The sequence below is a fragment of the Ochotona princeps genome, chromosome 3, assembly GCF_030435755.1.
Source record: "Ochotona princeps isolate mOchPri1 chromosome 3, mOchPri1.hap1, whole genome shotgun sequence".
In the NCBI taxonomy this organism is placed as follows: domain Eukaryota; kingdom Metazoa; phylum Chordata; class Mammalia; order Lagomorpha; family Ochotonidae; genus Ochotona; species Ochotona princeps.
Genome location: NC_080834.1, coordinates 11,645,655 through 11,670,939, shown reverse-complemented (window position 1 = coordinate 11,670,939; position 25,285 = coordinate 11,645,655). Strand labels below are relative to the sequence as shown.

At 37.8% G+C, this 25,285-nt stretch overlaps 1 protein-coding gene across 1 annotated transcript; it reads right to left on the bottom strand.

The window, feature by feature from the left end:
* Nucleotides 1-1,537: 1,537 nt before the first annotated feature.
* Nucleotides 1,538-25,126, bottom strand: LOC101516546 (arylacetamide deacetylase-like). The gene is made up of 5 exons (XM_004598093.3): nt 24,891-25,126; nt 8,237-8,459; nt 6,485-6,554; nt 5,439-5,610; nt 1,538-2,136 (listed from the first exon to the last, which is right to left on the bottom strand). Exons 1-5 carry the CDS (start codon nt 25,026-25,028, stop codon nt 1,540-1,542), a joined length of 1,200 nt encoding a protein of 399 aa, XP_004598150.2. The 5' UTR covers nt 25,029-25,126; the 3' UTR covers nt 1,538-1,539.
* Nucleotides 25,127-25,285: the final 159 nt, after the last annotated feature.

The window sequence follows — 25,285 nt, the reverse complement described above, 5'->3', positions numbered from 1 at the left end:
TCTTCATAGTGTTTGGCAGAGGACAGGCTTCCGGTAGAACTGATGAATCCACTTGTTCACACCGTGTTTAACAACCTGCCTCACATCTCTGAATGTTGTGTCTGCTCACTTGTCACCATTCATTCCATGTGCCCTTTCCTCTTTCGGCAATGTCCATCTGCAAATGGAATGCCTGTAAATTCCTGAATGGCCACCTGCTCATTGCAGGCCTCCTTAGCACTGGCTAACTTCAGCAGTGCCACATTACCAGGGCAGCTTCTCTATGCCATGTGACAGGAACAGGGTGGACTGGGTTGTGTGCAGATTCACCAGCTGACAGCAGCACCCACATCTTCATTCTCCTCCTAGGTGTTGAGTCAGTCCTCGTGCTTGAGTGGAAGGAGGTGTGCAGAGAGGAAATAAAGCAGACAAAGTGTTAATTCCAGAATAGATAGTACAGTATACAGAAACAAAGTGAGGAAAGATGTTCAAGGAATTGTTATATATTCCACATTATAAAAATCAACAATTCCTTATACACATACGGTTCTTAACACAGCAAAAATGCTTTCAGACAAGCTTTTAACACATCTGTTGTTTATTGAATCCTTGTTCAGAAACACAATTAGATCCATTCTACTGATTGAGGAAGTCACCTCAGGTGCAATATCACATAATAATAAAGAACAAGTTCAATGACATAAACACAATTAAAAATACCACAGGACTCGATGGAATCTCTTGCCTTGATCTTATTATATAATAGGAAGCAAAAGTCAGAGTTCAAAACAAATGTAATACAATAGCAACCGTTTTATGGTTAAATTAGCCAGGATTTCTGCATACTAATTGTATATAAAATCAAGTCATTTGCCAGGATAATACAGAAGTACAGCATCATTTGCACATAGTTGTTATAAACACATTCATTTGAATTAATTAAGGGCAATTCAATATAGCACCAAAGAATCATCAAAAAGATATCAAAAATAAATAACTTACAATAAGTAATTGTGTATCCATTACTCCAGACATTATACAAAGTTACAAAAATCAAAGCTTATGATCACTTCTATATCTGTGCACTATTTCTTTCCATGTTGTAATGTTGAGCAAGGCCATGAAGGAGACCTTCACCAGCCCTCCTGCACTGGCTCCCTCCATGTGTCTCCAACAGATCAAATACTGCACAACATATACTCAACACAGCATGTTTTCTGAGGTATAAGTTAATGTTCATTTTATTTTGTTTTTATTACAATATGCAAATGCAGACATTAAAGATTTTAGAGTATCAAGTATTTCCATTTTTTTGTTTGTTTTTATTTACTTGAACAAAACTCATTTCATAAATATGAGTGAAAGGCACATAAGAGAAAATATAATTGTAAAAAAATTTGCTAATATGAATACCAAAGCAACTCACTATAGTTATGAGAATCTTACAAACATCACAGATGATAAACAGTTCAAATGTCCTGTGATTTTCACTGATTCATTCCCTTTATTTTGTGTGCTGAGACTTGTACATTTTTTAAAATAATATTGCTTGTTATTTTGCTACAGGTTTTCCCTTAGCCAACTAAAATACTGGTTTTGTAATCTATTTCCAATTTTGAGCCCATTAAAGGTAAAAGCCCCATGCACTCCATCATCTACATGGTTATGAGTGACCTGAACACCAGCTTTCCGGAGTCGGGTGACATACATGATCCCATCATCTCTCAGGACATCGTACTGACAGGTCATGACATAGGTCCTGGGCAAGCCACGCAACTGGGTGTCATCAGCCAGCAGGGGCGCTGCCCTCACATCTAGGATCCCTGGGTATTTTTTTGCCATATCAGAACTATCATGGATTGGTGTCTTGTAAATGTGTCCTTTCTTAAATTTCTCAGGGAGCAAGGAAGTCCAGTTAACGAAGCTGAACAGGTGACTCGCATCAGCTGGGACATGCTGATTGTGGAACATGGCCGTTTCCAGTGATCTGTCTGTGGTAAAGTACTCACTCCAGAACCTGACCATGAGTGATTTGGGAAGAACTGGAAAGTCAGAGTTTTCCTTGTATGATGGTGTGTTCATATCAAGAGTCTGGAGGGCAGGATATATTAAAGTCTGGATCTTGAGTTTGAGCTTGACCTCTGGGTCTTTGCTGAGCTGAAAAACAAATTTTGAAACAAACTGTTTGAATAAAAAGCGTTGATTTAGAAAATATTTTTATTTGACAGCAACATATTATATGCAATTAATCAGAATGATGAAATGGATATCAGAGTGCACTTAAATAGCAGAATGTTAACGCTGGAAACATTACTAAAGGACCATACTGCTGTAAAAATATGGGAGGAAATGGGGGAGAGGAGAAGGGGAAGGGAGAAAGGGGAGGGAAAATGGGTAATCCCTTGACCTAAAAAATATTTCATGCACAAAGATAAGAACAGTAGAAAAGAAATAAAAGGTTGTCAGAAACAGCAAAACTATGTTCCAAAACCTTTCCAATATGAATATCGAACCAAAGGTTTGTATGAATAAGTGCTGTGAATGAATGCAGAATGACTTGTACTAATTCCTCTGTGATTAGAATACAAAATTTGTACTCTTAACATTGAAAAAAAGCCTTACAGCGAATTATTTTTCTTTTCAAAGGAAACATATACATATATTAAATCTAAAAGAGTACAATGAAAGGAAGAAGCACACTGCTAGGAATTCAATGTGCCTTTGACACTGGAAAGCCTAAGATCTCATCTGTAAGATATATTGATCAGGGCCCAGCGGCCTGGCCTAGCGGCTAAAGTCCTCACCTTGAACGCCCCGGGATCCCATATGGGCGCCGGTTCTAATCCCGGCAGCTCCACTTCCCATCCAGCTCCCTGCTTGTGGCCTGGGAAAGCAGTCGAGGACGGCCCAATGCTTTGGGACCCTGCAGCCGCGTGGGAGACCCGGAAGAGGTTCCAGATTCCCGGCTTCAGATCAGCGCGCACTGGCCTGTTGCGGCTCACTTGGGGAGTGAATCATCAGACGGAAGATCTTCCTCTCTGTCTCTCCTCCTCTGTATATCTGGCTGTAATAAAATGAATATATCTTAAAAAAAAAAAAAGAAAAAAAAAGATATATTGATCAGACTGACCTGGTTTAAGCAACGCATTTTTTGGGTTTCTTATTTTCCCTTAATCTGCCATTATTTATATACACCTCTACATTTTCTGTAGGACAGTAATATCCCAATTGGAAAAGAGCTCTTCCAAGGCAATAGTAGGTTGAGAATCATAAGGACAAGAATATTTATTAGGGCCTGGAATGATGGCATAGCAGCTAAAGAACTCGCCTTAAAGTGCTTGGATCCCATTTGGGTTCAGGTTCTAATCCCAGCCACTCTACGTCTCATCAACTCTCTGCTGTGGCCTGGAAAACCAGTCGAAGATGGCCAAAGTGTGGGACCCTACACCGGCTTGGGAGACCTGGAAGAAGCTCTGGGTTGCTGGCTTTAGATTGGCTTAGCTCCAGCTGTTGCAGCCACTTGGGGAGTGAACCATTGGATGGAACATCATCTCTGTCTCTCCCCCATCTGTATTTTTGCATTTTCAATAAAAATAAATAGATCTTAAAAAAAAAAGAGTATCCAATAAACTTAGGAAATGAAATCCTGTGAATCTGTTTCATTGCATGTATTTCAAGGCAATAAAATGGAATTGTAAAAAAGACACATGGCTGCAGGGTCCCAAGGCTTTGGGACATCCTCAACTGCTTTCCCAGGGCAAAAGCAGAGAGCTGGATGGGAAGCAGGGCCATTTCAATCAAGCTCAAAGAATACTAACAACAAAAACTAAATTAAAAGTCAATCCCTGAGTTCCACTGACCAAGCAGATGAGATAAAGGGAGAGCAGTAGGTGAAGGGAGCCTAGGTCCTTAGGACTCTGCAATTATGTGGGAAACCTGGAAGAAGTTGCTGGCTCCTGGCTTTGGATCATCTCAACACTGGCCTCTGTGGTCATTTGGAGAATGAATGAGTGGATGGAAGATCTAGATTTATTTATTTGCACTTTAATGTAATAAATACGGAGAGTGATGTAAAACATGAAGACAGAGAGCAAGAGAAAAAGAGAGAATCTCCACGTGTTGGTTCACTGCACAAGCCACTACAGCAGTGCTAGTCCAGGCCGTGGCCAGAAGCCAGGACTCCTCTGGGTTCCACACAAAGGGTGTCAGAAACCCAAGTAGTCAGTCCATTATCTGCTGCCTCCAAGTACCTTAGCTGAAATCTGTTATCAGAGACAGAGAAGACCTGAGACTCTGTGGACCTGCCATTCTAATTGAGAATGCAAGCATTGAGAGCCCTGGCTTTACTTGCTGGTCAACAACACCTGCCATATTTGTTTTTGTATATTTCCCTGTTTTTGTTTTATAAAGGCCTGAGTTATGTAAGAGAAAAGGATTACACTGCAGTGCAATAACAAGAAAATGACTTTATGATAATATATGACTTTCGCAAGACTGCAGGTCAATACTGCTTCAGCTCCAAACATTAATGTTTCATGATGCGTTCTTGCTGTGGTATCGGGATACTGGTCAGGAAAACAATGAGTGGTCTATATATATAATTAACTAGCAGGAAGTAGCACACATCTATTTTATTTAATGGGAAAATTCACTAAGTTTTACTTTTGTTTTGGCTATATATCAGAGGAAATGTATTTAATAGTACAACAGCAAATGTTGATACACTTAAAAAGGTGTAGTACAGAAATAGCATACTAATAATATTTATTAAAAAATAGCTTCATGTGCAATTTCTATGATAAACTGATATATGAAATTTATTTACAAAAGGACATTGATTCCAAAACATCTGGGCCAGAATTTTTTAGTCAGATAACTAATATCAAAACAGTAAATTCATAATTTAGTGAGCTAATTAAAACAGTCCAATATTTAAATTGATGTCCATATATATACAGTTTTAGTTCAAATATATAGAAATATATAAATAACTAATACCAAGAAGCATAATTCCTTCTGCAATTGCATAGCATCTGTGAATATTTTCGAATTCACAGTTTGAAAAATCTGAAAGCAAAAAAAAATCATACAGCTTTTAATATGCTCCAGTGAGCCATATTCGAATCATCCAGTGCTTTGGTTATTGTAACTTTGAGAAATAAATGATTGATGTCACAACCACACCCATTAATATAACAAAGGAGATTAGGTAGTAAACTGAGCACCATAGTCATGTTTAACACAATGATATGGAAAGTGTATTTTACATTTCCAAATTTGTAAACTATTTACACAAATAGTAAGAAAAATAACCCTGAAGTGGGAAACCATATTCTTAAATGGTCTGAGATAAACATTGACGTAGCTAGTATCTAATGGCATATATACCTTGATATAGTAATATTTGAACTATGTTGAAGTGAGGAATATTTAAAAGAAAACAAATACCAGCATCATACCTGCTGAGCCACTGCTGCAGCTAAGTTCCCACCGGCGCTGTCTCCAGACACACCGACTCTTTGAGGATCTACTCCGTATTTGTCAAGAACATCTTGTCGTAAGAACCACTTTAATGCATCATAAACATCCTCAAACTGAATTGGGAAATGATATTTAGGTGCAAGTCTGTAGCTGTGGGCAGAATAATACACTTAAGCCAAATGTTGTAACAAATAATAGATATCCACACACAGCTTGCTCTAACTTTGAAATGGATTATTTCCCCTTGGAAAACTTAATTACATGGGTAATTATGATTCAAAGACAGAATCCATAGTTAGCAAAAGCCTCATGAATATCAATTGTAAAAAAACAAAAAGGAACCTCAGGAATACAGAATTGGGACTGATCTTGAGAAATTAAAACAAAGGGGGAGGGCTGGTGTCATGCTCCCCTCAGTAACCTTGTCCCAGAATGACACTTCCTGTACTCATCACACTGCAGCAATAACCAATAAATACACAGAAAAGGAGAGGGCCACTATGCTTGAAGTGATCCTAGGCTGGGTTTTGAGAAAAGATTTTTGCTCCTTTTTCTTCTGCCTAATTTCGTGAAAAGTTGATTGCAACGGATGGTTCCTTGACATCACACACTGAACTAACATATCAAAAAGTATTTTTATCATCTAATTATCAAATCAATCCTGTTAGGCATAGAATACACTGCTGTTCCTGTTTAAAAGCTGAGAAGTTGAACTAAAAAGCTAGGATGAGATTCACACAGTCGTGGAATTAATTATAGAGCCAGGATCTGAAACTCTTTAATCTTTGTTCATGAGATTCAATATTTGATTTTTAAACATTCATTTTTCGATTCATGTTGGATCTGATGCAATTTTTCTCCTGTTTAAATTTGTCCTATTCATTCTTGTATATACTCTATCTGTGTTTATCATCTCAATTTTACATAAACAACTCCTGCAATTTCCAAGAATTGGCCGAGAAACCTAAGCATACTGAGAGGGAAGTCAACTTTCCAAACAACAGAGAGGCGGCAGCGTACTCACTTGGTGGAGATGACAACTGTGTCAAGGTGATCAGCTGTACGTCTTGACACAATATCATAGTTCTGCCAAGCTGAAATACAGGGGAATAGAATCTTACAGTGATAAAGAATCATTGAGGTTGATTTCAGTAGAATGCCTAGTAGCACAGTTATGGGCAGAAACTGTTGTTTGTATTTTTTTGTGCGTGTGTATGTCTTACTTGATAGAGAGAGAATAATGTCACACACATACATGAGTTTCGAATTTAAATTTGCATGTAGTTTGAAAGGGATGAGATTAGGCTGCACATGTTTACCACTGGTTTAAAAGGTGGTTTCTGCCATGTGTAAGAATGAGATGATAAAATACAGTATTTTAGAAACGTGCTCTAGTTGAAGCTTCAGGATATGCCCCTGTTCCTAACAGTCACCTGTTATACTGAAGGAAAGTGATAAGAGTAGTAGATATTATTTTGAGTTTTTTTTTCAAACAGATTCTTAATATTGACATGAAATCATAAAAAATCTCAGAGCACACACATCTTTAGCCATTTTTAACTTCTGTGATATCAAATCATATTTCTATTAAGTATTGTAATAGAAATCTGGTTTTTGGAACAGAAAGTTGAAGACAATGCTATCTTGCTTTATGGCTTATTTGTATACAGATCTTTAAATCTATCTAAGCATCCCCTTCAATTTCAAAGACACTTTGATATCAAAAGAAAGCTCTGAAGAAATGATTTTCAGAACAGTTACTTGTGAAAACTAATTGATGTGTGTTAGCGTCAGGTTTTTTTTTATTAGAAACCAATTGTAAAGGTAGTTTTTCCTGATGGAACCTGTCAGGTATGTTTTCTATCCAGATGCCCATCCCTGGATGGATGAATAAAGAAGTTGCACAATGGAATATGACTCAGCTGTATATAAAATTTAAAATTTGGAGCCCAGTGCGGTGGCCTCGCTGCTAAAGCCCTCGCACTGAATGGGCCGGGATCCCATATGGGCGCCGGTTCTAATTTTGGCAGCCCCGCTTCCCATCCAGCTCCCTGCTTGTGGCCTGGGAAAGCAGTCGAGGACAGCCCAAAGCCTTGGGACCCTGCATGCGTGTAGCAGACCTGGAGGAAGTTCCTGGCTCCTGGCCTCAAGTTGGTGCAGCACCAGTCATTGCGGTCACTTAGGGAGTGAATCATCGGACGGAAGATCTTTCTCTCTCTCTCTCCTTCTTCCTGTATATCTGACTTTGCAATAAAAATAAATATCTTTAAAAAATTAAAATTTGCATTATTCAAAGTATAATCACACATATGCCTAATAAGGCACCCAGACTTAGGTATACAAATAATTTAAAATAAAGATTGAATACTCTAGACAACCTGTTACTTCTTTTTCATGTAACACCATCTTTCACATTTTTTTCATATTTAAATATACCAATAGACTGGTCACTGTATTACGACATTTTCCACGCTGTCCAACTCACTTTTTTATGGTTTTCTTTGTAGCATTGCATCAGATACACCATTAATAGTAAATTTCTAGGCTCTTGAAACACTCTTACCATCGATGGTTACAATCTTGGTTTTTATTATCCCCTCTTTTCAGCAAGTTAAAGTCATTTCTTTAGATTAACAGATTTCCAAGAAAATTAATTTCAGACACATGAAGTGGTTTGTGATCTCGTATATATTAATATGACTTTCAATGTGAAGTTCATATGTAATAAAATTGTCTTTACTGTGATACATTAAAACATTTAAGAAGGAGCACATACCAGCATTTCCCACACACCAACCGCCTCCATGAATATAAAATAAGCCCCTTCTCAATGTCTTTGTCTTCCGTGTGGGCACATACACGCGGACAGGAATGTTGTTGAAAGTTGTGTCTGTCACGGTGACATTTTCATCAGATGTGGGTGGGACTAACTGAAGACTTGTTAAGAAGTTTGCAATGTCAATGGAATGAGCAATTCCCAAGAATTCAACAAATTGAGCCTTAAAGTTGAGAGAGAAGAAAAAAAAAGCATTCACTGGGTTACACATACCAATTGCCATCGATGTTTGTCAATGTGAAGGTGTGCGTGTAGTTCTGTCCATTCTCACAGGTGAACCTCATAACACAGAAATACTGTAAGTTCAGTTTTTTTTTAAATACTAATTGTTTCAAAGGGGACAGCATGGTGACACAATAAGTAAAGGCACTATCTGTGTTGCAAATATCCAGTATGGGTACTTGTTCACCTCCTGGCTATTTTATTTCCAACACAGTTCCCTGATAATGGTCAGAGAAAAGCAACAGAAATGACTAAAGGTTGGAGCCCTTGCCAATTGTGGAAGATCAGGATGTACAAATAACTTTAATAACACTGAATAAGAAGATAAATGAGCTTCCTATATTTGAGAAGTAAAAATTTGAGTTTTTATTTCGCATTGTAGATGAACCACAGTTTGTTTGTTCATTTGTTTGTTTTTTCTCTGTTATTTGGCATTTAGGCTGTTTCCATGTTCTTGCGATTGTTGAATGTGCTGCAATGAACTATTTGGGGTGCATGTGGCTTTTTCCTGTAACAAGTCTTTTGGATATACTTCTAGGTGTGGTATTGCTCTGTCATATGGTAGGTGCAGTTTTAATTGCCTAAGTGTTCTTTATACTGGCTTCTATAGTAGCTGCACTATGCACTAGCCTGCAGTCCCACCAGCAGCGGAGCAGGGTTCCTTTTTTTTTTTTTTTTTTTTTTTTGCAACCTCTCCGGCAAGTGTTGTTGGTAGTTTTCTGCATGTGGGCAATTTTTTCTGGCGTTAAGTGGAACCTCAGTGATGATTTTATTTGAAAAATCCATTATTGCAGGAGAGCTCCAGTATTTTTTCGTGTGTCTGTTAGCCATTTGAATTTTTTCCTTTGGAAAGTGTCTGCCTATTTCCCGTGCCCTTTTCTTGACTGGTTTGTTCGTTCTGATGTTATTGCTGTTTCGGAGCTCTTTGTATATTCTGGAAATTAGCCCTTTGTCTCCTGTGTAGTGTGTAAAGATCTCTCATTCTATTGATTGCTTTTTTACTTTGTTGATTTTTCCTTTGCTCTGCAGAAGCTGCTTAGCTTAATGTAGTCCATTTGTTTATTTTGGTCTTGATTTTCTTTGCTTTTAATGATTTTTCTAGGAAGTCAGTGCCTCCACCTGTATCTTGAAGATTATTTCCAACTTTTTCTTTCAAACGTTTGATGGTTTTTGGGTTTAGCATTAGATCTTTTATGCATTTGGATTTGATCTCTGTGTATGGTGAAAGGTGTGGGTCTTGCTTATTATTTCTACAGGCTATTAGCCAGTTGTCCCAGTAGCAATTATTGAAGAGATTGTCCTTTTTCCCAGATTGTTTTCTGTTTTCTTGTCGAAAATTAGATAGTTGTGCATTTGTGAGTTCCACTCTGGATTTTCTATTCTGCTCCATTGATCTACCTCTCTGTTTCTGTACCAGTATTCAGCAGTTTTGATTACTACCGCCCTAGAATATGTCTGGATATCTGGGACTGTGATCCCTCCCACTAGGTTCTTATTCTTCAGGATAATTCTGACTACTCATGTTTTTTGTGGTTCCAGATGAACTTTTGTATCATTTTATTTTCAGCTTTCTAAAGAATATTCTTGGTATTTTGATTGGAATCCCGTTGAGTGTATATGTTGCTTTTGGTAGTATGGACATTTTGGTGATGTTGACTGCTCATCCAGGAACATGGCATGTTTCTCCACTGTTTGAAGTCTTCTTCTATTTCTTGTCTTAATCTTTTTTAGTTTTCTTTATAGAGGTCTTCCACATCCTTTGTTAGGTTTATACCCAGCCATTTCATTTTCTGCTCTTTATTTTGAACGGTACCATGCTGGTTAGTCATTCTTCAGCCTTAGGATAGTTTGTATATATTATGGCTGGTGATTCCTTTTCAATTATCTTGTACCCTGCCACTTTGCTCAACTCTCATGTAAGTTGTAGAAGTCTCTTTATTGAGTCTCTTGGTTCTCCTATGTATAGAATCATGTCATCTGCAAACATATATAACTTGACTTTCTCCTGTCCCGTTTGAATTCCTTTGATTTCTTTTTCTTGTCTAACAGCATCTGCAAGTACTTCTAGTACTATATTAAATAGCAGTAGTGATAGAGGACATCCTTGTCTGATTCCAGATCATAGCAGGAAGGCTTGTAATTTTTCCCCACTCAGTGCAATGTTAACCTTGTGTTTCATATAATGCTTTGATTCTGTTGTGGATTGTTCCTTTGATGCTTGTATTATTTCATTTTTTCAGCATGAAGTGGTGTTGATTTTGTCAAAAAGCTTTTTCTGCATCTATTGAAACTACCATACGATTCTTGTTCTTCAGGTTTTTGATGTGATGTATCACATTTATGCCTTTACGAATGTTGAACCATCCCTGCATGCCCGGGACGAATCCCACTTGGTCCAGCTGAATAATCTGTCTGATGTATTTTTGCATTCTGTTGGCCAGTATTTTGTTGAGGATCAAAACGAAATACATTATTTTGTGGCCAAATGGGCCAAACTAAAGACCATAATGCTAAGGGAAATGAGCCAATCCCAAAAGGTCAGATATGATAGGTTTGCTCTAATATAAAATACTATGATGTCAAATCTAGGAATATTACTTCTGAAACTTAACTTATCTCACTTCATACCTACTTGTACCATGTTTAATAAGATCTTATGAAGTACTTCATTACTCAACCATCCATAAGTGATTGTTTATAATTACTTGAGAAGATCAATGTCCCTTTTTCACTGTTAATGGTACTAACCCTAAATAACGAAGTTGTAGTCCTCACTGTAACTTCATTGGGATCCTGGTATACAAAATGAACTCACAACAGAATGACTGATATCCTCCTATATGGTTAGGAGACACTCCAGCGGCAGCAGGATGGATTTGGGAAAATTCATGAAATACAAACACTGTGAGACTGGAGGAGAGAATAGAAGGAAGGGGAGAGAACCTGAGGGAGGGGGAAGGGAGACTCCAATGCCAACAAAACTGCATCAAAAGACAGTAAATAAGAAAAAAGAAAAAAAAGACACCCCCCTTGAGTTTTTAAATACTGGGTAAACTATGACATGAAAACTGAAAGAGCAAAAAGGTTGGCCAAGCAAAATGGGAAAATATTTTTCAACACAATGCTCTCATCATGAAGAAACTCCTGTCTACAACCAGAGAAGTGAACTAGTTTAGCAAAGTTCTAAAACCAGGTGTAGACAGGGAAAAGATACATGGCAGAGACCTCAAAGGGTGAAGGCGAATGAAATCCCAAATGGTTCTTTTTCATTATTATTAATTACGTTGCATTATGTGACAGTTTCATAGGCTCTGGGATTCCCCCTACCTCTCCCCGTGCCCTCCCCTCATGGTGGATTCTTCCACCTTGTTGCAGTGTTACAGTTCCTTAATGTTAGAATTCCAAGACTCAAAGACATGTTAAGATTGGTTTCATTATCTTGAAACATTGTAGTACGGGCTGAGCCAATCTCACATTGCATAAACATTAAGTCAGTACAAAAGCAATAAGCAAGTTTGTGCATTTTCAAAATTGAGCCAGCCCCTCCATGATCATCTTGAAAGGGAAGTCAGCAAAATGGGTTCTGTACTTCCTGCCAATGCAGTTACATATCTGATTATGCCACCTTCAGTATTCTTGTAAGACTAGAGGGAAACAGAAGAAAAGCTGACTCCCTCTGGACCACTCTTGGTATTCATTGAACACACAAGCGTGTTTCTGATTGTTCTGAGAATTACTGTGTTAGTAGTGCAGGGAGCTAGAAATGTTGATGGCTTTGATTCATCGCATTCTAAGGAATCTGTGGAGCCAGCATGCTAGTGTAAGCTGGTCAAGCTGCAACCAGAGACACCATCCTCCCTTGAGGCCCTACCTCTTGTTCTGACTGCTCTGCAGCCTGCCTCTATCCCTGCTACTGTCCCAGGAAAAGCACCATAAGAAGGGCCAAGTTACAGGGTCCCAGGTACCCGTGTAGGAAACCCAAAAGAAACTTCAGACTTCAGCCTGGCTCCACTCTGGCCATTGTGGTTACTTGGAGAGTGAGCCAGTAGATGAAAGACCTCCTCTTTTCTGAATCATGCTCTCTTTCTGCAATTCTGGTTTTTTAATTAAAACAAACACATCTCTCAAGTAAATAAAGATTCTGTAGTATTATTTTCAGTCTGAATGTATTCCTAAGGAGACACACTCACAGCTGTGTCTGATAGAGAATGCAACCCTGAAGGAGTTCTCATTTTATAAAGTTTGAACTTATACCAGAATTTATCTCTATCAAGTTATAGAGACTGGGCAGCTTTTGCATTCAAGACTATGGAGATGACTAAGTTGCCATTGCAGTAAATACTAAGAGAAAATGATGAGTTCAAGCATTGATTGAACATTAAAAGTTACACAAAGAAAATTATACTTCTTGGGTTCTTAGTTTTCCATTTCAAATCACAACCTGGAAAACTGAAAACTGATGCAGCTTCCATCACAATATTTATTTTTCTCCTATATATATCATTTTGAGAATAGAACTAAACCATGTTCTTGCAGATCATGGAATGACAAGGCAAGCTAAAATAACATTCCCAGCAGGTGTCTCAGCTGTAAGGCAAAACTTGTTTTAATATTCATAATAACTTAGTACACTCTAATGATCATATTTCAATAGATTCTAATAATCCAGAATGCCCTGAACTTCCATATTTCATTAGTCCTCCAAAACAAAAGCAGCAGCGTCCTATCTCAGTAGTACAACCATTCAAAGTAGAATAGATTCCAGAAAATACCTACTATCACATAGAATGAAACCTGGAGGCCTGAAAAAATACTCTATTCTGTACTGTATAGTTCAGAATACTGCAGTATTACTCCTTATAGCAGCATATTAAAAATATATAATGGATTAAAATTTAGCATCTTGGCAAGAGCAAAACAAAGCACAGTAAATTTGGCAGTTACACACTGTAAAGAATGGTAGAAGAAAATTATGGAACTGACATAGGATTCTTTTCTTTTTAAATATCTTTTTAATTGAATTTATGGTACAATTCCACATGGTCTTAGTTTCTGCTCCCTTCCAAAAGTCCCACCCCTGACATAGTACCCAATATTATTACAACAGTTCAGTCCTTCAAAGGCAGTTATAATTCCATCAGTCTGCTATTTAAGCGCTCCCCAACATTGCTGGTACAGACAATGTCAGACAATCCAGTATCCTACTATCTAGATATGTCCAACATTTTCATTGGGAACTGATTGGGAATTTGATTTGGAAGTAGGGATGCATATTTCATTGTATTTTCACATCTGAATTTGATAGTCCCTATTATGCCATCACTATACATTCTCTTAAGTGAGAAGCCATGAAACAATGTCAACAACAGATGTGAAGTTAAACAAAACAAAACAAGAAATTGAAGCACCACGGAGTTGAAAAAAATGCTCCCCTGAAAAAACAGTGCAAGGGTGACAAAAAGAAAACACAAAGCTTCTCGGGTAAAAGAATGCCCTGTGTGATCCATGAGTCAGTAATGAATTTCACACAAGAAGCTATTTGAAATAAATGAAAATGAAATAAAAAAACATTGAAACACATGGAATGCAGCAAAACAGTATGGAGAAAGTTTTTGATCTTACAATTTGCATGATGGCTTCCTTATATCAGAAAGAATATATGATATTTGTTTTTTTGAGATTGACTTATTTCACTGAGTATGATCGTCTCTAGTTGGGACCATCTAGGTACAAATGATATAATTCCATCATTTGTAATGGCTGAGTATTATCCCATGAAGTAGATATATCACAGTTTCTATAATCACTCCTCTTTGGATGGGCATCAGGACTGTTTCCATGTCTTTGCTATTGTAGATTGTGCTGCTGTAAACACAGGATTAGAGCTCCCATTCTGATATGAAGTTTTAATTTCCTTTGGATATATTCCTAGGAGCAAGATAGCTGGATCATACAGCAGGTTTATTTGCAATTCTGAAAGCACGACCATACAGATTTCCATAGTGGTTGCACTAGTCTTCAGTCCCAACAGCAGTATAGCAGGGTGCCAACCTGTAGGTGTTGTTAGTAGAGTTCTGAACACAGGCCGACCTCATTGGAGTTAGATGCTACCTCAATGTGGTTTTCATTTGTATCTCCCTCATGGCTAGGAAGCCTGAGCATCTTTTCATATATCTGTAAGTCATATGAATTTGTTCTTTCAGAAAATGTTTCCTCATTTCATTCACCTGACATGTGATTTCTTAGGATATCAAGGGTGATGACATCCCAAAGTATGTCAGGTGTTAGGGATGAACCATCAAAAATAAAGGTATGTGTTGACTAAATTCACCATCAGTGACAAAACATAACTTCAGGGATCTCTACTTATGATAGGATCAAAATGCCAGAGAACTGACATCATTGGATAATTAACCAAAGCCATATTTAATCTGTAGTAAGGCATGACTTCTCAACTAAGCCCAAAGCAAACAATCTTATCGATCTAGATCCCTTGAATAGAGTCAGCAGGCCCTGGCGAGGCCTATGCACCATTGTCAAGAGTTTGGACTATAAATATGAGTCCAACATATCAAAAGAAAAAAAAAACTAATATAGGTACCCTGGGAATTTGATTTTACCATCAAGAATGGGCAATACCTAGATTATGAAAGAAGATACTGGTTCTGACATAACGTTAGTTGTCAATGAACAAATGATCCACCAGGGAGAATGAGAAGATACCAACAGGAAATGGTTCCTTCGAAGGATTCCTTATTCAAATGATGTGAGTTGGTCTGAGATTCTGTGCTTTGTAAATCCCCCCATTTGTTTTAATGAACAATGGATATGTTTGGTCACCACATTCAATATTTGTTCTGTTAAATGGGTGATATAATGGAGAGCTAAAACTAACTCCTGCTCCTTACAACATGGTAAAGTCAAAATGCTTCCCAGGGTGTCATCCTGGGGGTTATTACCACAATCCAATATTTGAAAAATTCAGGTTGTGGTTCAGGTCTTTTGGTTACTATGAGCCTCTTCTTTATTGGTTCTCAAGCTAGCCTTGCATCAGTACAGACATCAAGAATGATTTGTCAACAACCTTTACTTCACATTCAAAGGCTTTTGAGCCTAACAGTTTGTAACAGCTTTAGGTCACACACCTGGATGGTTCTCATCATTTTACTGCCTGCATGACAAAACTCAAACCTGTAGAAACAAAAACAAATAAAAAAACCAAAAACAAAAAAACCTGTCCCCACTAACAATAAGGTATGGTGTGAACAGTTCTAGAGTTAGAGCTCCTTTATGTTCTTTGTGTTGTGTATCTGTTGCCTACACATTAGAAGTGTGGAAGAGGGCAGCAAAATATTTGAGAATATCAAGAGATGTCCTAAGTTTAATCAGGCAACATTCCACTTGCAGTTGCTCTTGCAGATGTAATCTCTTTAATCCATTATGACTCATATCTCTAGGCTAGATCTAGAACACATGCGCAAACAAATTGAGCAATAAAAATAAGAAATGGTAAATTTAAAACGAATACCCTCTTAGGCATTCTATTATTTCAGACAAGTGATAGGTGAATGATGAGAGCATTTGAAAATATTTTTTCAAATTCACTACAAATTGGAATACAATTCCACAAAAGTTACTTTTACTAAGTAACTAAATAAAAGATATGTTCATAATTGGAATGTAGTATAACTGCGTTCATGAGCGTATTTTTAAAGCTATGTTGTCATTTTAAGGCATGTGCTGTATTTTACATTCTCAATTTTTGAACACAGCTGTCTGATGAATAAGATGATGGGACAAGGTAGAGCACTGCAAGATATACTCTACTGCACTTCTGTCTGACAAAATCTAACCTGTGCTTTGTGGGTTTTTTTTTTTTTTTGATAAATTGTGATCTGATTTCTTGAGGATAATGCAGTTTTACAAATTCTTACAGTGTTACAGAATCTACAGTGATACTCTATTTTTCAATAATCTATTCACTGTAATGCTTATTGGCAAACTTTCAAAGCATGAGATTCAAAGCTACTGGAAACATAACAGAAAACAGACCTAACAAATATCCTCTTAAACCAACAGGGGCACGTAGAGCTGAAGAAACTGCACCATGCCTTGATGGGAATCTGTACACTTACAATTTCAGAAAAGTGAGTTCTTCTTCCACAATTAAGTGTACCTTCTCTGAGATAAAATTTTGTTTTGCTGTTATGCATCAGTAACACGTGAAAATTTCCCAGTGAAAATGTGGATGCTTTGCTTCTATACTTGTCATCTGCACCCTCTTTCTCTACACTTTTATTTATCTCTAGTCAATGAGCATGTCAAATAGAAACACAAGGAAGTATATTTATAATTAGACATTTGCATATGTACATGTGCGGATACACATATAAAGGATTTTTAAATAGTTCGTCAGATGCATGCATGTTATAAAATATGTGTGTGGATTTCAAAGTGTTTTGAAGCAAAGTAAAATTATCTTTTAGTTACTTTTTTAAAAAAAAAAAATTGTTGTTAGAATCAAGATGGCTGAGTAGGGTAGGGACACATTTAAACAGACAGAGAAACATAAGCCAGTGTGGAGAGGCACATTCTAGGAAACAGGAGAAGACAGAACAACAGCAGAGGCGTGTCTGAAGACTGACAGACACAGAAAAACAGCAAAAACAATGCTGTGGTGTTGCAGTGACTGATACTCCAATGCCATTCAGCAAACGGAGATCTGAATTGCACTGGCAGCCAGAACTCCACCAGCAACAAGGTGGGAAGGGATTTTCACCAGGTGGTCAGGAGGTAAATCCAGACAAAGAATTGCTGGTTTGTTTGATTTGACCAGGAGCAGAGACAGAACACAGGTCCCACACAGACAGTGCAGGAACAGGGTGGATTTCACAGCCCAGTCCACCTCTTAGAGTTGAATTAGGTGCCATTTTGTTTAAAGAGTCAAAGGCTAGGGAAAAGACTGAACATGCGCTGAGCTGATAGTGAACTCATTTCGGGCTCAAGGAACTGCAGTAATGTGGCATCCTACAGGTTCCACGCAAGACAGGTAACCCTCAGACCTGTCGACCAGCAGAACTCCAGTAGTGGCACATCAGGTGCAATTTTGTACGATGCAGGAAAGGTTTTAAGACTGAAGGGACAACAGTGAGCTGCACATGTGCAGGGCTGTGAGTGACTGAACTCAGTCATTGCAGTGGTCCCACAGGAAAATAATACCAACTATGGCATCATACAGGTCAAAATAGGTCAGTGTGGCACCCAGACCTATAGGCCAATAGGTTCCTGCAAGATCACCACAAACAACAACCTAATTGTATAGGACACCTGGTGTCTCCCTAATCCTGGGACCTGCTCCAACTGGAAGTGGGAGAAAGGTTGTACACACAACGGTGCAGCCTCAGCACAGTATCACAGGAGGTAGAGACTGGTGAGCCAAGAGTGGGGCTATTGAGACCATGGTGGAAATCTAACATAAGAACCCAGACCTGGGACTCGCTGGAGGGAATGGCACAAGTAACTGCAAACAAAGAGCCGTGTACCAACTGCAATAAGTAAAATTGAACTATAGACCTGTGGGTGACACAGTTTAGAAACCTGCCCCAAGGAGAAGACTCTGCTAACCAGAAGAATAATGACCAAGAGTAAAAGAGACAAAGGCACAATGAATATTACTAAAGACTCCCCTGCAAAGGAGCAAAAGCTTTTGTCAACCTCAGAGTTACCTGAGGAAAATATCAAAAAATGGGGGACACAGAATTCAAAAAACACTTGTTATAAATCTTCTTATCAACAACAAGAAGCACGCAAAGCAGGCATTCAAGAAATTTAAGAAATATGTCACACTGGAAATGAACCAATGAAAGCTGATATATCAGAAATGAAGAATACAGTGGAGCAAATTAGCAGTACAGTGGAGGGTCTCCAAAATAGAATGAAGGAAGCAGAAGACAGAATCTCCAAATTGAAAGATATTTCCTGTCACCAGCGGGAAACAAACAAGAAGCTGGAACCAGAACTGGGTCAGGCTAAAAAAAGTATTGAAGAATTGAAAGATATTATTAAAAGGCCAAATGATTAGATAGACAGAAATCAATAAGGAAAGCTTAGAACCAGACAGGAAACAGTCAGCTTGGACTCACACACACCTTGCTAGGTAGGACACAAAGATTAGTTACTCCTCACTAAGGTATTGAAGATTTCTCTGCACATCCCTCCTAAAACTGCTCTGTGCCTCAACTGTTGACAAATGCCTTGTTAGAGTTATAAGCCAGTTTGGACTATCCTAAAATTCTCCAAGTTCAGTATAAATTATATTTCAACACTCTAAACTGCTAAATATAAAAATGAAAATAGACATGAGACAACTGAATAGTACCCAATAGCCATTTTAAGGTGTATAGCAGCCGGTTGTGTATAAACTAAAATTGAAATGTCAATGAAGTAGTCACAGGATGTGGTTAAGAACGTGCATTTTTTAACAGATTGGTCACTCAATACCATGTCAATTAACTCCATAATGTTGTAAATTGTTGCTGATGTTATATTGTGGCTTTTCATTGTGTGCATTTCAACTTCCAGACTAAGGATGGACTCCCAATGAAACTGTTTACTATATTTTCACAATAGGATGCTGGACTCTCTGCCATTGTCCATGTCCGCAATGATGGACATATGACTGTTAATGAAGAACTATAATGGTAATAGTATAGGGGAACCCAGTCGGGGGAGAGAATTAGGAAGCGGTTAAGGGAAATCCCTGGATCTATGGAACTGTATCATAAAATGATAATAAATAAATTAATTAATTTTTAAAAAATAGATAAAAACACTAAAAATTTTTGTTGTTAACTGTCAGTATGAAGAAAGTTGGCATTTCTTATCTGTAGATTTATAGAGATTCAATCAATTAGCAGGCTCAAACTCCTTAAAGTGCTTCTGTACTGAACATATAGACCTCCTTTTCTTGTCATTATTACCTAAAATTCACAGAATGTCTCTGTACATTCACATATATGTTGCACTGCATCTCATTCAAGTCCATGTCACAGTCAATTGCTGCCTAAATCTCTAGTCACATGCACAACAATATCAATATCCACACCAACTGGAATGTTTATATTCCTTAGAAACATTTTGTTAATTTTCAGTGAAGATCAAGTGGACATTTCTTTCTTTACCGTAAAAATATTATATTCAAAATAGGTATAGTAGGCGATAAAGAGAAAAACATATAAAAAGTGAGAGAGAGAGAGAGAGAGAAAGAAAAGAAAATCAAGAGATCTTCTATTCATTGGTTTACTCCCCAGATGTCTGCAGAAGCTGAAGCTGGGCCAGGTGTCAGAATTCAATTTGTCTCCCACATCAGGGACAGATACCAACTACATGGGCCATCATCTTTTATCTCCTTGACTGTGAACTTGTAGGAATCTGAAATTTTGAGCAGAACCAGGACTCAAACCAAAGCATTCTGTTAAGATATATAAGCATCCCAACTGCAGTCTAACCACTACAATAAATATCCATCACCAGGAATGATTCTCAGTATTTATTGCTCTAATGCTACCACAGCTATGGATTCAGTGTCATATCATTGTAGCCATGTGGGATGTAATTGTACACCTTACTGCATAGGTGACCCTGGAGTTCATTTCAAACTCTCTGTCTCAAAGTCAGGAAGCTAACACACTATTTTTATTCGATGCTCAGAATGTTAAGACATCTTGAAAAAGCTAACTTGCTTTCAGAGTGACCAGGAATCACCGTTGTCTAAATATCCAGATTCTTGTGCCCACCCCCCCAGCATAGCACTCAGCTCCCTGAGACAACACTGTCCATAAGTCCTGCTGAAGAATTTCACACTGTGAAATCCCAGGTGTGCCCTCCTCTTTGTGCAGCCTTTCCATAACTTCTGCTCTTAGCAATCTGGATTTTCCTATACCACATTTTCCCAGAACAACACATTTTAGGACTTTATTCTTTCATTATGAATAAAAACTGTATGAAATATTTTGTATTTATTGCAACACGATGTAAAAATACACATACTAGTGAAAATGCTGGAAAGTATGATGAGAAAAGTGTGAATGGCAATCACAACTTTGAGTCTTCTCATCTTTGTTGAATGTTTGAACCTGATTAGTTATCCCTAAAACATGGTAAACAGGAACAACTTCCCAGCACCAGAAGGATATTTTGAAATCAGAGATGTGTGGATCTGTTCTTGTCGCACAGGCAACAAGTTCTGGCAGGTGCGAGTGGAATCCAGGTCTGATTCTGGAACCAGTGCGCACACATAACCACCCACCGTGCTCTCTTGGCTGTCATCATCATGAAACTCCCCAAAAGAACTGACAGATTTAAAGAGATCTGGAATAGCTCAATATTTCCAGAACTTTCATGGGTATAACACTCCGGGCATAAGACTCACCCAGAGATTATCATGACCCTATGTCAGAGTCCAACAGAACAATGGTTTCCTGTGGTTACCCTATTCACTGCCCTCTCCATTTACCTCTGAGTAGATACCCAAAGGGTGAACAACTATCCTCTGCTCACTCTGTCACCTGCGGTTTTCCTGAACAGGATTTAGATGTTAAATCACAAAAAGAACACTTCTAGAAACAAGTGTTAAAAATTATAGTTGACACTAGTAAGAACAGAACTTCTTCAGGGTGACAGTAAAATGAAAATTAGCAGTGTTTGCCAGGCTATTGGAGCCAAACCACTGCGATAATGTGTATATACCAGGCCTTCCCCACACACAGCTTGGCATATGCTAACCATTGCCCTGGGACCACACATATCCCCTACCTATTCCTCTCCAAAATTACAGAAGGGATAGCGACCCAGAAGATATCTATCATCTTTTCCTCTACAAAGTGATATATGATGTTTCTTCAGCTTTATGTGGGTGGAATTTTTGTAACATTATTCTAACAAAATATCGAAAACTAAAAAAATTCACTGTAATCCCAATCATGGTATTTTAGATGTTAACACAAACATACAGACAAGTCCTAAGAGTAACTGTAATAAGTAAATTTCAATTCAATTCAATACAATGCAATGTTGTGTTACTATATTTCTCAATGAAAATGACTAATGCAAAATTAGTTGGCATGCTGTGGTTTTAAGCCAAATCAAGTACAAGGAAATCTAAGCTCTCTCTTACAACATGAATCAATGGACTCAACTGTATACTATTATAAATAAATAAAGATAGATAGATAGATAGATAGATTAAACCAAACCAGCATGGTATCGTCATATAAACAAACACATAGAACAGTGGAACAGAATGGATAATCCAGAAATAAAATCTGCATGTCTACAATCAAGTTACATGACAAAGGAGGTAAAAACTTTCCTGAACAAAGAATCTCTTTGATCAGTGTTCATAATGTTATGTTTCCACATGCAGAACTTCGAAACAAGATATCTTGAAAGGAAACCACCCACCCAGTGAAGAGACAATTAACAGAGTGAGAAAAATGCACACAAGCTACGCATGTGATACAGAATTAACATCCAGTGTACATGAGGAGCTCAGGAAATTTAGCAAAAACAGTTTAGCAAAGAAGCCAACAAAAGATATGAACAGCCATTTTCAAAAGAAGAAATAAAAACAGCTAACAAACACTTGAAAAAATACTCAGCATCATTAGCCATAAGGAAAATGCACAAAAATTACAAGGAAGAATTATTTCACTCCTACCAGAATGTTATCAGAAAGTTAATAAAAACAGCAAGTGCTGCTAAAATGTAGCGAAAACTAATATACTCTTGGTGTTAATGCAAAATAGTTCAAATATAATATATATTAATTTTAAACAAGTTTACATATTTATTTCATTTATAAATTGTATATATTCATGCGCACACTATTTTTAAAGAAAGGAATGCATAAAGTAATATTATATACTGTGGGATGTGTAAAATGATCATGAAATAAGTAATGAATGGTACATTCAGTAAAAATAACAGTTACAAACATTGGTTACCAAATAACATGATATCCATTTATAAGAAAAACATGGAATTTGGCTTTCTGTCTCTACCTTATTTTTTGTATAATATTCTCCTGTTTTGTTCATTTTAATGTGCATGCCTTGGTCTCATTACTTCCATGGTTGAGTAATATTCCACTGTAGGTGTTTCACATTTTCTTTATCTAGTCATCATCTGTTAGCAAGATTCCATGTCTTTGCTATTATGAATAGTATTACCATAAACATGGGAATACAGTTATCTTTTTAATGCAGACTTAATTTTCCTTGCATATATTTGAAGATATAGAATATATGGATCACATTATTGATCTGTTTTTAACTTTTGTGCATTTTTCGATACCATTTCCCACAATCTTGTGTACCAGCTCTTGCATTTCTAACCAAGTTCCCTGCTAACATGCCTTGAGATGGCAGTGGAAGATGGTTGAAGTGCTGGAGCCCCTGCCACCCACCTCAGGACTTGAACAGAGTTCTTAGCCTGCAGCTTTTGTCTATGGCCATACTATCCTGAACACACCTGATCTTGTCTGATATCAGAAGCCAAGCAGGATTGGGCCTGGTTAGTACTTGGATGGGAGCCTGTGGCTCTGGCTGCACAGACTTACTTTCTATATCCTTTTGGGTACTGAACCAACAGAGTGAACACATGTGTATGTGGTGGGAATAAACCTCCTAAGATACAAAAAAAAGAGATAAGTGGAGTAGCTGGGACTAGGACCAGCACTCTGACACAAGGTGGAGGGGCCCCAAACAGCAGCTTCAACTTCTAGGCTACAATCTGCTCCACAAAACCAATATTTTTGGAAATGAAACGAAGCAACCCAAGAGAATCTTAGAATTAAGCATTATGTTGGAAAATCCTTTCACAGTTGCTGGTAATTCCTGGTCTGGGAGAGACGCACTGGTGTTGAGCACAGTGTTTCTCATTAAGCCTGCATGCAGCTGCAGAGTCCTTGCTGAGTTATGCATAGTAACCTGTCGCAAGGGACATTGCCGGGGAGCATGTTCAGTACACCTGCCCCAGATGATAACATTGCATTACAAATTAACTGGCAGTCCATTTCATTCAAGTGCTTTCATTTATATCACTGAGTATAAAGTCTGATGGGCGTGCATGTACACATTGATTGATAAAGCAAGAGATATATGTCAACCAGCTCAAAAAACTGTTCTATTTATTTTGAATGATAAAACTGGAAGGAAAAGTTAGACAAAAAAATTAGTGTTTCATCAAAACATGATGGCTCTTATGAAGACACTGAAAAAATGGCAAGTATGTTGTATCTTTTTATTTACAAAAACCAATCAGAGTTTGAATTTCCTGCAAATACATACTTATATAATACAGGAAAACAGGTGGAATGGGAAACAGCTGAGGAGAGCCCAAAGCCTTATGACCTGCACCTACATGGGAGACCTGGAAGAAGCTCCTGACTTCCAGCTTTGCATCAGTTCAGCTCTGTCTGTTGCAGCCATTTGGAGAGTAAACCAGAGGATGGAAGATCTTTCCCTGCCTAGCTGTCCTTCTTTCTTTAAAAAACTGTCTCTAAAATAAAAATAAATCTTTAAAGAAAATTCATGGAACAGTTAACTAAAAATGAAAATAGAGCACAAACTTTATAACCATATTACATATCAGAGTGGTGACACGTCTTTGGAAAACATGCAAGGAAACACAATAGTGAGCTAGATGTTTATTGCCTAGACTGAATATTCTCAAAGCTTTTGTTGTGTTCTGCTTTGCTTTATTTGTTTTCTTATTTTGTGTGTGATAAGGGATTTCCTCCTCAAGGAAAAGACTAAAGGAGAGGTGCATAATTTCACTCCCAAACAACTGATCTCACTAGAAAAGAACCAGACAGCAAGCTGTGGACTCACAGTTCTGTCGCCTCCACAGCTTCCTTTCCTACAATGGGTATTGCCTGGAATCCACCGTGCCTTGGGCTTTTACCCATGGACAACACATGTACAACACATGTCATTTAGAATGCATGTTCAGTACGGAGTCCAATATCTTTGCATAGAATTGTGGAGTTAATCACAGCCCTACTCATCCTATCTTCCTCAAGCTGCATTCATCCATCAGACTCACCGTCAAGTTTTTCAGTCTACTTTTCTCAGTCGACATACATTGCTCTTTTACTGTTTAAAAGCAAAAAAAAAACCTGGACTATTTCCCTCATATTCATTCTCTTAGACATCTACATTAAAGAATAATAAAATGCCTATTTTTAAAAGCATTAAATTAAGCAAGCAAACATAAATGATAAAATATTCATTTCCAAAATAGCATTTTTGTTTGTTTTATGCCTATCAAACTACCATATATATTCACACAGAGGATAAACTCTTGAACTTACCCAGCTTCCTATTACTTTGATTTGTGCAGTCATAGCCATCAGTTTCCAAGGCTCCTCAATATTGTCCGGGAAAGGAGTATAAACATAATATGCTGCCAGGACCCCCACAGTCACAAGCAAAACTGTCTTCATTCCCATGATGGAGCTCTTCTGCTTTGTGCTTCTGTGGTGACTCAGGAAAGACAGACAGCTTCAAGCTTTCGTGTGCTGGGCGTTAAGCCATGGCATGAAGAGTTGCATAACTTCCTGAATGCAAAGTCCACCATGCAGGTTTTCATTTCAAAGCTAGTCTGGAAAAAACAATGACCCATAATTAATATTAGCCAACTTCCTCTTTGCTGTCACATTATACACTTTGTTATTTGACAGTTTAAGAAGGCACTACCCAGATATAT